General features: G+C 35.6%; 1 protein-coding gene across 1 annotated transcript in view; it reads left to right on the forward strand.

Moving 5' to 3' along the window:
• The window catches only part of IFT80 (intraflagellar transport 80), a gene marked incomplete at both ends in the record, with an annotated part of 121,817 nt that overhangs the window by 24,325 nt on the left and 82,332 nt on the right, over window positions 1–15,160 (forward strand). The window contains 2 exons of the mRNA XM_080696741.1: window positions 7,170–7,279; window positions 9,738–9,827. Of these exons, the coding sequence (XP_080552867.1) occupies window positions 7,170–7,279; window positions 9,738–9,827 (200 nt within the window). The remainder of the gene's footprint in view (window positions 1–7,169; window positions 7,280–9,737; window positions 9,828–15,160) is intronic.

Consider the following 15,160-nt stretch of genomic DNA (forward strand, 5'->3'; position numbering starts at 1 on the left):
TAGAGCTGTCTGGTGAACTCGCTGTTGCCGCTGGCAGTAAGGCGCTGCTGCTGTGTCCTTGGGCGTGAGGCCGGCGTCTTTCCTCTCTGGCTCTGAGCTCCGTTCTGAGTTCCCCTCCTCTCTGGGGCCTGGTGCTGCAAGGGAAGATGGCGCGCCACGCCTTTCCACATCACGGTTCCGACCGCAGCACTGCAGTCTGGTTTCTTTCTGCTGTCTCGTTTTTCAGCCCTCTTTTTCTCTGTCCCTTTAATTACATTTTTTGTTTCTCTGCTGATGGTGTTTTCTGGCTATGAAAGGCACTGATTTTGTGGTAATAGAGATTGGTTGTTAGCGGGGCTCGTAAGCCCCACTTTTCTCCATCACCATCTTCCCGGAAGTCTCAACTCTTGATATTTCAACAGAGTAGTCTGATAATTTTTTTCTGGGCTAATCCTATAGAACAATAAGCTTAACTTTTGAGTATTTAGTCATCAATGCTAACTACACTTTCTTAATAAGGCAGACTTCCTGTTTCATCTCTGGAAAAATCATCAAAGAAGTTAAGTTGTTGTAATGACACTAATCCAGAAGGAAAAGTCCCTGATTACTAACTAATTTGCAGTGCTGGGGATTAAACCCAGCACCTCATGCATAGTAAGCAGGCTTTTGATCCCTGGGCTACATCCCCATCTTCCTGATCTGTCTTATAGGCTGCAAATCTTGAGAGTTGATTGTAATTACTACAAGCTAGGTACTAAAGGCTTAAGAAGCCAAGGCAGGTGGGAGCGAAGGACTTCTATTTTGAAGAGAGAAGTTTTTTTTTCTTTTGTACGACTTATTTACCATTGAGATTTAAAAAAAAATTTATTGGTTATATTGTAATTATACAGACTAGTACATTTCATTGTCACATATTCATACATGCATATAACATAATTTGGCTAATATTATTCCCCAGTACCTCTTTTATTCTTCCATCCTCCTCCTACCCCTGTTTCCCTTTTTTTCCCTAATGGTTTTCTTTCTGATTTAATGACATCCCTTTTTTCCCTCTCTAGCTTCCACATCAGAGAAATTTTTGATACAGAGCTACAAATTAATGTAAATCCAAATTATCAAGAAACTCATAATTTCATAAATAGTATTGAAAGTATCTTTGTGATTTTGTCATCATTTGTCATTAATTTTCTGTATGTTTTGGTGAATAGAAATTAATTTTTGTATTGACTTCCTTACTATTGGAGCCAGGGGTTCACCTAGAAAATCATAGCTATAACCTCTTTCTCTACCACAGAGGATTCATTAATCCCATCTTTTGGGGGGTAAAATTTAGATTAAAAGTGATTCCTTCTGTCGCCTATGAGAAATTATTTTTATTATTTTTTTACAGATTTACAAAATAACGTTTTTCAAAAAGTTAATATATGCACTACAGGAAATAAAAACACAAGAAGCATAGAACAAAGTCATCCAGTCACAAGCCACTTAGATGGCTGTAGCCTTCCCACTCCTGTGTATATACACAACCTGCCATTTGTGTGGTCAGGCTCAAAGTATCATGCTTTTCCACACATCAGTATTCAATTTAAAATCCCAAAGCTAAAAGAGTATTTTCAATAACCAATGAAATAGTGCACCAACTTAGTCTGTTAGAAAAATTGTAATCCTGCCTTTCTTGGGACAAAAATTTCACTGAAGACAGAAGGAACGCTAGGCCTTTGGATAGAAATATTGACAGAGTTGTGAGTAGAATACTACATTCCCTTAATGCTTGATGTAAAATGAGACATAAAGGGATCCTTTCTATAGTTTGTTACTAGAGAAATTATTATTAATTAGAAAAAATAATGCCTAAGATGGGAATAATTGTAACTAGTCTCTATCTTGTGCTACATTGTATATTTTAATTATAGATTCAAAGTGAGGGCAGAAACATGCATTTAAGCTTTTACTTGTATTGACCCAGTGACATACATAGTATGAAAGTTGCTTTTTGGAATAAATTCCGCTTGATTATTTATTGCTAGTACATGTCTCCTACATAAAGAATGAAAGAAAAATAATTCTTGGTTTTTGAATTTTTAATGATTTGGAATAAAAGAGTAGTGCCTACTACCATGGACACCACAGTAAGCTAATGGTTGCTTTTACAAAGTCATTCTAGTAGTAGTGGTTTACAGATAGTGCTCATTTAGTTCCAGAGTTTATTCTGAGTTCTGTACTTAGAGTCACTCAATGTAGACCATTATTATGTTTGAGGCAAAGATTAGCTAATGCTTCATTATAATAGTGAACAGTTTGTTTCAAATGCCTTCGTAAAAACATACAAAAAACATTTTTAGGAGTTACTTTTATCATGTGAATGTGAAAAACATGGTATATTTGACCAGGTACTTCCTTAAAACAATTGAAATACATTTGCATCTCCTCCTCTTCTGTGGTTTAAGATGCCTTCAACAGGTTGAAAGAATTTTAGATAATTTGTTTTACAAAGAGATAAGGGTCTGACATTTAACACAACCCCAGGTGCATGTGGTTTCTTAAAAAATGTCAAAAAGGTCACGATTTTAGTGTACAAAGGCAGAAAAACAAGATCATTTCGAGTGTTTTAACTGAAATGGAGCATAAATAAAAATTCCCAATATAAAAGCAAGAAGTTAATTTTATAAATTTTTTTGGTTTTTGTTCAGTTTTGTTGATGATGAAAGTAAAGCATATCATTTTGCTAAATTTTTTGTTGTAATTCAGTCTGGAACTTTAGTTTATTATTTCCATACTGATTTTGAAAAGTGAAGGGTAGCACTGGGAATAATTGGTGCTTTATTTATTTATTTATTTATTTATTTATTTATTTATTTATTATGGCAGTACTGGAGATTGAACCCAGAGCAATTCTACCTCCAAGCCACAACCCCAGCTTTATTTTATCCTTTATTTTGAAACAGGGTCTCACTAAGTTGTGGAGGGCCTAAGTAGATGAGGCTGGCTGCGAACCTGCCATCCTCCTGTTTCAGTCTACCAAGTACCAGGATTACAAGCGTGCACCCATGTTCAGCTCCAATTAGTGCTTCAATAAGTATGTTTATAACAACATTTTATTTTATTTATTTATTTATTTATTTATTTATTTATTTATTTATTTATTTATTGGTGGTACTGGGGTTCCTGGAAGCCCTGCTACCTCTGGGCTACACTCCCAGACCTATTTTTACATTTTTATTTGGAAACAGGGTCTCTTAAGCCAGTGCACACAGCTGGCTTCGAACCTGCGCGATCCTCCTGTCTCTGCCTCCCAAGCGCGGGGATTACAAGTGTGCGCCACCACGCCTGGCTATAACAACATTTTAAATATTATGGATTTGTCCCATATACTAGAGGAATGGATTTCATCTTAATAGAATCATTCTTTTCTTAGTGAAGCTAATTAATTTGCTTTGAGTAATGATCTTTTTAAGAAACACTTAAATTGGAAGTTACATAGCTATGTTCATCATCTCCTTTTGAAAAGAAAATGTTCACCTATATAATAATTTCATATGTAACATTCTATTTAAGTTGAAAGAATAAACTCATAATGATGACTTGGTTTTAATTTTTCCCACATATCCCCATGTACAATCTTCTTTATTTTAATTTTAGAGTAACACTTTGTTCTTGATATTTATCCATTTTGCATCTTTAGTGATTAGGTGAGTTGAACTAATGAGACTTAGCTATTGATCTTATTTAGGGTTTATTTGTGTTTATTTATCATAAAACTCTATATTTGTTTCCATTGCTTGTTTACTCACGCTGTTTTTTTGTGCTACTAGGGATTGAACCCATGGGCATTCTGCTTCTGAGATATAAACTCAACCATATTTTTAATTTAATTTAATTTTTGCAAATAGGGTTTTATTTACTAAGTTGGTGAGATTGGCCTGGAACCTGTGATCCTATCTCAAACTCCCATGTCCTAGGATTACAGGCTTGTGCCAACATACCAAGCTTATTGCTTATATTTTGATTGAAGGAATGTGGTTAAAAAACACGTTTTATCTGGTGTATTGTGCACACCTGTAATACTAGCACTTGGGAGGCTGAGACATGAGGATGGCATGTTTGAGGCCAGCCTCAGCAACCTAGTTGAAAAACTATTTCAAAAACAAAAAATGAAAAAGAGCTTGGGGTATAACTTGGAGATAGAGTACCTCTGGTTTCAATCCCTGCTCCACAAAAACAATAAACATTAACAAAGAACCCATGTCTTTTAACAAAAGAATGTCTTTTCCTCTGTAAGCTTATTTTACTTTTTTATACTGTTATTTATACCCATGTCTTTAACTTTATTATTTATTATTATTATTTATTTTTGAGGGTCTGGGGATGGAACCCAGGGGCATTGTACCTCTGAGCTACACCCCCAGCCCTATTTTTTAGTTCTTTTTATGTTTGAAACAGGGTTTCACTGAGTTGCGAAGGGCCTCACTAAGTAGCTGAGGCTGTCCACGAACCCCGATCCTCCGTTCTCCGCCTCCTGAATGCTGGGATTACAAGCGTGCGCCACCACAGCCGGCCTTAACTTTATCATTGTTTAAAAAGGAGTTATGTAAACTGGGTGTAGTGTCACATGCCTCTGTAATCCCAATACTTGGGAAGCTGAGACAGGAAGGATTGCAAGTTCAGGGACAGTCTCAGCAACTTAGCCAGGCCCTCAGCATCTTCACAAGATCCTATCGCAAAACAAAAATAAATAAATAAAAAGGTCTGCGAGTGTAGCTCAAAAGTAGACTGCACCTTGTCCCAACAGAGTAGATAAGTATTCTGAAGATAAATTTATAAGCAAGGAAATAGGTTCACAGCTGACTTAATGGGGCCACAAATTACATGTTAAAGTTAGGAAGATGAAAGAATCTCTAGTTTCTCATCCTATACTCAAACCATACCTTTTACCACAACTAAAGGCCGAAAGGCACATCCTGTGTAACTCAATGGGAGTTGTATTTACTGAATTATTTGCTTGGGTGTAGATGTTTGTCATAGCTTAATACCCTCATCGAAAGTATAATTTTCCTGAGTGTATTCATGAAGATTTGGTAGCTTATTTTTATGGTTATTATTATTACCATTATTATGTACTAGGGGTTGAAGCCAAAGGCATTCTACTCCGAGCTATACCTCCAGCTGTTTTTTGATATTTTTTGTTTTGAAACAGAGTCTCACTTGGTGCTGGGAGTAAGTTGCTCAGGCTGATCTTGAATCTACAGTCCTCCTTTCTCAGCCTTCCAAGTGCTGGGATTATAGATATACACTACCACACCCTGCTGTTAATCTATAAATTAGTATATATATATATATATATATATATATATATTTTTTTTTTTTGCCTCAAAACTACAGCTATAAAAATATAAAGAAGTCGCCTAAAATTCTTCCGTCCTAATAGCTCACTCCATAGTTACTCCCTTCCAATCCTTATGAAGAGCCATGTTTGAAATATCTGAAATTTTGACTTAATTTTCTGGGGAGTTTATTAACACTGAATTCTTTATTTGGAGATCTACTTTTGAAGCTCAGGCCATTGTCCTGCCTGCTTCCACAGACTATTCCCAGAGAATGTACTTGTCAAATACTGAGACAGAGGAATACCTTCTGAGGCTGATCACCTCATTGGAGGTGAAGTTTCTGTGGGTTCCTTTGATACAGAACAATCCTAGATGTCTTTGACTAAACAGATTAGGCCCTTTCTACCATTAGACTTAAACTAGGGAAGCAGTTGACCTATGTCTTGACCAGGCAGAAAGAAGTCTAGATGATATTACATAATCTAGAACCTAATCAAGTTAAGAAAAACTATTTTGAAATGTAATTGAGCTAAAAATACCATCTCTAAGCTTCTGTCAGAAATTAAAAACAGTATTATAAAATGTAATTTTATATTTTAAATGTATATTTTTAAATGTATAATTTTATATTTTAAATGTATAAAATGTAATTATAAAATATAATTTTATAATACTATAATAGTATTATAAAGTGTAAATCAAATTTGTACTTTTTCCCTAGAAGTGGAGTCAACTTTATCCTGATCATAGTATATTTATATAGCTTTAGCCTCACTTTCAATCTAAAACCACATTTAATAACAAAAGTTTTCTTATTCTGATATTTAATTTGCATTTAAGAATTCATAGATGAGAAAGATAGGTTGCTTCAGGGTGGGATGATTTCTACCCATTAAATTACTGCTTACTAAGTGGGGCATGGTGGCACACACTTGTAATCCCAGCATTTGGGAGGCTGAGGTAGGAGGATCGCGGTTCAAGGACAGCCTCAGTTACTACTTAGCAAGGACCTTTGCAACTTAGTGAGACCCTGTCTCAAAATAAAGAACAAAAAAATAGGGCTGGATGTGTAGCTCAGAGGTAAAATGCCATTGGGTTCCATCCCCAATAGTGGAAAAAAAAAAATTACTGTTTACTAGCTGGGTGTAGTTTGGAGGTAGAATGCCCCTGAGTTCAATTTTCCGCGTCAAAAGAAAAAAGAAAAAAGCCCGGCATGGTGGTGCACACTTGTAATCCCAGCATTTGGGAGGCTGAGACTGGAGGATCGCAGTTCGCAGACAGCCTCAGCTACTAAGCGAGGCCCTCTGCAACTCAGTGAGACCCGGTTTAAAAAAAAAAAAAAAAACAGGGCAGGGGGTGTAGCTCAGAGGTACAATGCCCCTGGGTTTCATCCCCAGACCTGGAAAAAAAAAAAAAAAAGAAAAAGAAAAATTACTGCTTATGCAGCAGTAAGGAGTGTCTATTGCTCATTACAGAATAAGGAATGGAAAGTATACCATGTATATTTTTATATGGAAAATGTATTCACCTTATCCATTGAGTTAGCTTAAACACTGATGGGTATTGATGGGAAATGATAAACTATGACTTTTTATTTTAAAAAAATGAAATATAAACTCCTTTTTTCTCAGCAGTATTCAAATGAATTAGAAATATGGCATGTTAGTGAACTGACAGTGGATTTCAGTGCCCAGTATTAACTCAGTCTTTATTTCAATATTATTCTATTTTCCATTTTGAAATGGTGATTGTTTAGTAGGAAATTAAATACCTCAGGTTTTTATATTGGTTCTCTTAACAATGTTTCTTTTTATAAGGCATGATAATGAGTTTATCAGTTATTTTTCACCCTCTTCCTTTTTACAGGAATGCCAGTGTATTCTGTAGCATGGGGTCCTGATTCAGAAAAGGTTCTTTATACAGCTGGCAAACAGATGATCATTAAGCCTCTTCAACCAAATGCCAAAGTTTTACAGGTACTTCTCAGGCATTTGTTATCAAGATCTGCCTGACTGCTAGGCTGGAGGGCATTTGGAGTCCCTTTCTTCTGGGTGGTCTTTTTACAGTGTAAAGTCTTTGTTGTTGTTTTTTTATCAGCCTTTATTACAGAACAGAGAATATCTCTTTTTGCCTCCCACAAGGTTCATTTTTCCTTTATTCCAGTTCACATTATACCAATGTCATAAAGGTATTTTAAGTTCCTGAATTGTCATGATTTGGCACAACTAGGCATTTAACAGTCAACCTCAACTGTAGAGATTTGAGACAAAACTGAACTAAATCATAAAACTTTAAGAGCTGGCTTAGACTTTGTATTTTTTTTAATAATTACCATCATCATGGTGGTCAGTATCTATTTAAACAGTTGAGCTCTCTCAAGTGAGCATTCTTTTAGTATTTTTAGAGAGGAAGAGGAGTCATTATAATACTTAGCACAAATTATGTATATATAACTTTACAAATAATAGAATGTTTATCTTAAAGATTAATGTTGAACTCACATTTTCTTTTTTGCTGTTCAGAAAGAAAGAAAAATTAAATTAGGAGCTGAATCTCAAAGAAGAAGGAAGGTTGTTCTGAGCCCAGGGACCAGGAAAAAAGATTGTTTAGAAAAGTGAGAGAAGCTGGGCACAGTGGTACAGGCCTGTAATCCCAGTACTTTGGAGGCTAATATAGGAAGATTGCAGGTTCAAGGGCAGCCTTAGCAAGTAGTGAGACTCTCATCAACCTAGTGAGACTCTGTTTTAAAATAAAACGAAATAGGGGCTGGAGGTGTAGCTCGGAGGTAGAGTGCCCCTGGAAATGTCAGAGAGTAAGGAGATTAAACTTTGAGATTCCTTTTTAGTAGCTTTGGTATAGTTTATGTCATAAATATTTCATAAAGTCAACATGAATATACATTTTTACATTCTGAACACTGCCAAGAACTGTGGGGATAAATAAGAAATAGAGATACAAGTTCTTGCCCCTAGATAACTAGATAAAGTAGTTGAGCGAAGAGAAGAATTCAGTAAAGTGGATTAGACAAAGTCTGTCCATACCAATTATTTAGACTCTGAAAATCTGCTATGATTACATATTATATTTGTAAAAATTTGGAAGTTGACTCTTATACATTCAGATTCTGGTTAAGTGGATGTAGACACCCTTAATTAGGCTATCTAAATGATACTCAGGAAGCTGCTTATAGCACCATTGATCATTTAGAATATAGTTTGGGGTAGGAGGTACTGGAGAGAAGGAAAAATACCGGTTGCCAAAATTCAGTTACAGTAGAAGACTTAAATTATAATTACTAACAATGTGAATGTTATGTTCCTTGAAACTAAACCTACAGCAATTCTCCTTAAGTACAAATACTCGAATTTAAGATTGTCCACAAAAGGAATGTTTTATTAATTCTTATTTATAGAATGCAGTTTAGAAGTATGTATCTCATTTCCTTAAGGTTTATTAGACACTCAGAACTTGGTTTTATGGTGAGGAAACTTTTGTTTTTTTATTAATCAAATAAAAACGTGTGTAACTACTATGTACACTATCTCAGGAATGAGATATTTAAAGTGAAATATAACAGGGGTTATATATAACATGTTTAGTACTGGAGCATGCTTAGCATGTGTGAAGCCTGGGTTCGACCCCTAGCATGGGAGCACAGGGGCAGTAGAGAATTAGTAAATAAGCATGAAGGCAGTACCGGTAGTGGGATCAGCTATACAAAGGAGAAAGCAAGATTTGGACTCATCTGATATGTTGGAATTATAATGCCATTTTTTTCAGTGTTACCACATACAAATCAAGCTTGAAATAGTTTAGTAGTAAATGATTTTTTAGTTTGGAGTCTAGATAACTGAGCAAATTCATGATGAAAAATGTAAAGTAGATGTCATGGTCCTAGGTGCTTTCCCTGGTGTAAGTTAGAAATGAAATAAATCAATGAGGAATTGCAAAGTGGCTATGGAAGAAATTTCACAGTGCATATGGAAAAAATATTATTAGAAAGCAACAAAGAACTGGGTGTGATAATGTGCTCTGGTTGTTCTAGCTACATAAGAGGTTAAGGCAGGAGGATTGCTTGAGCCCAGGAGTTCAGCCAGCCTGGGCAATATAGTTAGACCTTGTTTCTTATAAAGAGAGAAGTGAAGTTTTTTATGTAAATGAAATTCACTTTTAAAGTTAAAATTTCTATTTTATAAGTTGGGCATAGTGGCTCATACTTGTAATCCCAGTGCTTAGGAGGCTGATAGGGGAGTTGTAAGTTAGTGGCTAGCCTCAACTACTTAGTGAGGCCCTCAACAACTTAGTGAGACGCTGTTTCAAAATAAAGAATAAAAAAATTGGGCTGGGGTATAGCTTGGAGGTAGTATGCCCCTGGGTTCAATCCCTAGTACTACAAAAAAAAAAAAATTTTGATGTCTTATTTTTTTCTCATAGTGGAAAGCTCATGATGGCATTATTTTAAAAGTTGATTGGAACTCAGTCAATGATCTTATTTTATCTGCTGGTGAAGACTGTAAATATAAGGTATGTATATTTAGATGTATTACCTGGTTGAAAGACTCAAATTTAAGTGAAAACTATTTAGCATACAAGAATATTTTTATACTATTTTTATATTTATTTTAGAATACTTTTATATTTACAGAAAAAATGGAGAATTCCCATACATTCTCTCAATTCTGGGTATATTTAGTATGATTGATGAGCCAGTATGGATGCACCATTAACTAAAAAGCAGAATTTACATTAGGGGTTGCTCTTATTGTTGTGCAGTCTGTGGGTCTTTTTTCCCCCATATGTGTAGCTTTTATTTATTTTTAAAAATTATTTTATTGGTGCATTGTAGTCATACATTTTAATGGAGTACAAGGTGATGGGGGCATACATGCACACATCACTCAACCCTTACCCAATTCCCTCACATTCCCTCCCCCCTCCCTTCTTCTCATGTTTGGTTTAGTGATTGACTTTGACATGTTTGTGGAAGGACATCATGTACATTAAGAAATTTCCCTCTTCCCCCTTTCATCCTCCTCAGTTAGATCACCTTATTTGCTCATGTATAGTTTCTCCTTCTTAGCCTAGAGTTCCTCCTATAATCCATTTTCTCCCTAGCTTCCACATATTAGGGAGAGCATCTGATTTCTCATTTTTTGTGACTGACTAATCTCACTTAGCATAATATTCTCCAGTTCCATCTATTTCTCTATAAATGGCATAATTTTATTCTTCTTAATGGCTGAGTAAAATTCCACTGCATACGTGTCCCATAGTTTTGTAATTCATTTATCTCTTGATGGACATCTTGGCTGGTTCCATAGTTTGGCAATTGTGAATTGTGTAGCTATGAACATAGATATGCATACATTAGTTTGGTATTTTGGTTTTCATTCTTTTGAGTAGATACCCAGCAATGGTATTGCTGGATCTTATAGTAGGTTTATTCCCATTCTTCTGTATATCTTCCATACTGTTTTCCATAGTGGTTGCACTAATTTGCAATCTCACCAACAATGTATTAGAGTTTCCATTTCTCCACATACTCGCCAGCCAGCATTTTTATTTTATTTTATGTTTTGCAGTACTGGGGATGGAATTCAGGGGCATTCTACCTCTAAGATACACCTCTAGCTCTATTTTTTATTCTTTATCTTGAAACAGGGTCTCAATGAGTTGAAAAGGGCCTCACTAAGTAGCTGAGGCTGGCCACGAACCCAGATCCTCCTATCTCAGTCTCCCAAATGCTGGGATTACAAGCATGTGCCACCACACCTGGCTAATCTTTCTATATTTTATGAATCAGGGTGTCACTGAGTTGTGAAGGGCCTAAGTAGTTGATGCTGTCCGGGAACCATGATCCTCAGGTCTCCACCTCCTGAATGCTGGGATTATAAGTGTGCACTACCACATCCAGCAGCTTCTGATTTTTTAAGATTAATTTTGTATTCAGACACTGCTGAATTTGTTGATCAGTTCTATAAGCCTTTTGGTTAAGTTTTCTGGGTCTTCTAGTATAGTATCATATCATCTGCAAATAGAGAAAATTTGAGTTCTTTTTTTTTCTATTTGTACTCCTTTGATTTCCTTTTTTTGCCTTATTGCACTGGCTAGAGTCTCAAGTACTATATTGAATAGAAGCGATAATGGACATCCTTGTCTTTTTCCTGTTTTTAGGGGAAATTCTTACAGTTTTTCCCCCATTTAATATGATGTTGGCTGTGGGCCTATTGTAGATTGCCTTTATGATGTTGAGGTATATTCCTTGAATTCCAATTTTCTGTAATGCTTTTAGCATAAATGGATGTTGGATTTTGTCAAATTCTTTTTCAGCATCTGTTGAAATGATCATGTGAGTTTTGTCTTTGGTTCTGTTTATATGATGAGTTACATGGATTGATTTTTGTATGTTGAACCAGCCTTGCATCCCTGGGATGAACCTTACTTGGTCATGGTGTATGATCTTCTTGATGTGGTTTTAAATGAGTATTGCTAATATTTTGTTTAGCAGTTTTGAGTCTAAGTTTATCAATGATATAGTCATGTAGTTTTCTTTTCTTGAGCTGTCTTTATTTGATTTTGGTATTAATGTGATGTTGGCGTCATTGAATGTATTTGGGAGAGTCTCTTTTTTTTTTTCTATTTCACAAAATAGTTTGAGGAGTATTGGAATTGGTTCTTCTATAAAGGTTTTATATAATCCCCTTGGGAAACCATTTGCTCCCGGGCTTTTCTTTAATGGTAGGCTTTAATCTCTTTAATTGCTTCAATCTCTTTAATTGCCAATTTTGGGTTTAAATTTTCTATATCTTCTTGACTCAGTTTAGGAAAGTTGTATTTATCTAGAAAGTTGTCAATTTCTTCTAGATTTCTCTTGTTGGAATATAGTTTTTCAAAATAGTTTCTGATAATCCTCTGGATTTCTATACTGTTGGTGGTAATTTCTCCTTTTCATCTCTATCTTTGTAATTTGGGTTGATTCTTTTTTTTTCTTTTTTGGTTAAGTTGGCTAGTGGTTTATCTTGTTAATTTTTTGAGAAACTAGCTTTTGGTTTTGTTGATTATCTGTATTTTTTTTTATTTTCTACTTCAATGATTTCTGCTCTGATTTTAATAATTTCCTGTCTTCTACTGGCTTTGGGGTTAGACTGTTCCTGTTTTTTAAGGGCATTGAGGTATGTCATTAGGTTATTTATTTGGTGATTTTTCTGTTCTTCTTATGTGGGCACTCAGTGCTATGAATTATCCTCTTAATTTTGCTTTCAAGGTGTCCCAGAGGTTTTGATATGTTCTATCTCTAATTTTGTTTGTTTCTAGGAATTTCTTGATTTCACTCCTTCCTTTGTCTATGATCCATTCTTCGTTCAGCAGTGTGGTTTCTCTGTCTTACAGTTGTTTTTCTAGTTTCATTCCATTGTGGTATAAGAAAAAAATAGTGAAGTATGTTACATTTTTTGAATTTGCAAGATTCACTTTATGGCCCAGGATGTGATCTATTTTGGAGAAGGTTCTTAGAGCAGCTGAGAAAATGTGAACTCTGCTATAGTTGAGTAGAATATTCGGTATGTTTCTAATAGGTCCTTTTTTTTTTTCAGTACTGGAGAAGATCCCTAGGGGTTTCTACCTCTGAGCTACATCCTAGCCCTATTTTCTTTTTATTCTTTATTTTGAAACAGAGTCTCACTGAATTGCAAAGGGCCTAGCTAAGTAGCTGAGGCTGTCCGTGAACCATGATCCTCCTGTCTCAGCTTCCCAAATGCTGAGATTACAAGTGTGCGCTACTATGTCCGACCTTTATTTTTGAAACAGAGTCTTACTGAGTTGTGAAGGGCCTTGCTAAGTAGCTGAGGCTGTCCATGAACTGTGATCCTCTAGTCTCAGCCTCCTGCATGCTGGGATTACAAGCATGCACCACCACGCCTGGCTAATAGGTCCATTTGGTTGATAGTATTCTTTAGGTCTGAGGCATCTTTACTGACTTTTTGTCTAGAAGATCAGTCTGTTAGTGTGAGAGGGGTGTTGAAGTCTCCCAGTATTATTGTATTGGGATTTATGTGTGACTTAATCCCACAAAGATTTTGTTTTATGAAAGTAGCTGCACCTTTGTTGGGGGCATCAATATTGACTATCGTTATTTCCTCTTGCTAGATTCTTTTTTTTTCTGGATTTTTTTTTCTTTTTTCTTTTGGCTGTACTGGGGATGGAACCCAGGGGTATTGTACCTCCAAGCTACACCCCCAGCCTTATTTTTATGAAACAGGGTATCTCTGAGTTGGGAAGGGCCTCGCTAAGTAGCGGAGGCTGTCCTCGAATAGCAATCCTCCAGTCTCCGCCTTCCGAATGTTGGAATTACAAGCATGTGTTACCATGCCCAGCTGGATTATTCCTTTTACCTGGATTATTCCTTTTACCTGGATTATTTCCTTTTACATTTGTGTTCAGTGTGATTATTGAGAGATGATTTTTAATTCCTAACATTTTGATTTTTTACTTCTGTTTAAGGTAGTATTTGTTTTTCTTTGCTTAGTTGTTTGCTTGATGGAAATTCTTATTTCTCTGGTTCTGGCATGCATTACTTTTTTCTTCCTTGCATTTAATCTCTTTTAGTATTTTCTCTAGTGCTTTCTTGGAAGACATACATTCTTTCAGCTTCTGTTTGTCATGGAAGATTTTTATTTCCCTGTCGAATTTAAGAGATAGTTTTGCTGGGTAGGAAATATTTGGCTGCAAGTTGCTTTCTTTCAGAGTTTGGAATATGGTACTCTAGGCTTTTCTGGCTTTTATGATTTGTTTTGGAAAGTCTGGAGTGATTCTAACTGGTTTGCCTCTGAATGTCACTTAGTCTTTTACTTTTGTTGCCTTTTAGATTCTTTCCTTGGCTTTTATGTTGGTCAGTTTGACTTTTATGTGGCATGGTGAACTTTTTCTCTAGTCTTGTCTAGAGTGGGTTCTATAAGTTTCCTGTTTCTGTGTATTAACCTCATGTTCTATGTTTTGAAAATTTTCTGATATTACTTCTTTGAAAAGATTATTGATCCCTTTAGTTTCACCTTCTATTCTCTCTTCTATGCCTATTATTCTTAGGTTAGCTTTTTTTAAGATGGGCCCATACATATCTCTTCAATGTCCAAATCTTGCTGTCAAATTGTTTTTTGTAAATTATATATTATGCATTCATTTTTGGAGTGATCATCTTCTAGGAGTAAGATTCTATTCTTTACGTGGTCTATTCTATTGTTTGTGGTTTATATTGATGCATCAATGATTGCATCCTTTATTTCTTTCAGGCTCTCTTGCAATTCTTTTTGGAAATTCTGTATCATTTCTACTGTTAAATTTCTGACTTGTCCTTCTGGTCATCTCCGCAATTCTGTGTTGTCAGATTCTGTTATCGTGGGGTTGTGGGAGCTCATTGCTTCCTTGCTATTCCTCCATCTCATGATTTCAGAAGTTTGTATCTGTTGCTTTTGATAGATTTCTCTCAGTCTGTAGGCGTCAACTGGTATATACAAGGGCAATTTGTGTTGTATTCAAAGGTTAAGGTTGAGTGAGGAGGAAAGTGAAGTCTTAAATGCAAGAATAGGATAAAGCCACAGATAGGATTTAATAGAAAGAGAGTATGAGTTTGGTAAGGTTAGGTATACTGGAGAGTAGAGATAGTGAATATGTAATAGGATTCTAGTAACCGATGTAGAGTATTTAATATAGTGATTAAATATAAGAAGTGGACTTAATACAAGAATTAGATTAAATACAAGACAAAGAAGTGGAAGAAAACAAAACAAAAAAATACAGATAGAAGAGAGTAGGTATGCACAATGGGAAAGGCGTGTGAAAGGGGTGGGTAAAAGAGCAAACAA

This window comes from Muscardinus avellanarius, assembly GCF_963383645.1.
Source record: "Muscardinus avellanarius genome assembly, chromosome: 5".
Lineage (NCBI taxonomy): Eukaryota > Metazoa > Chordata > Mammalia > Rodentia > Gliridae > Muscardinus > Muscardinus avellanarius.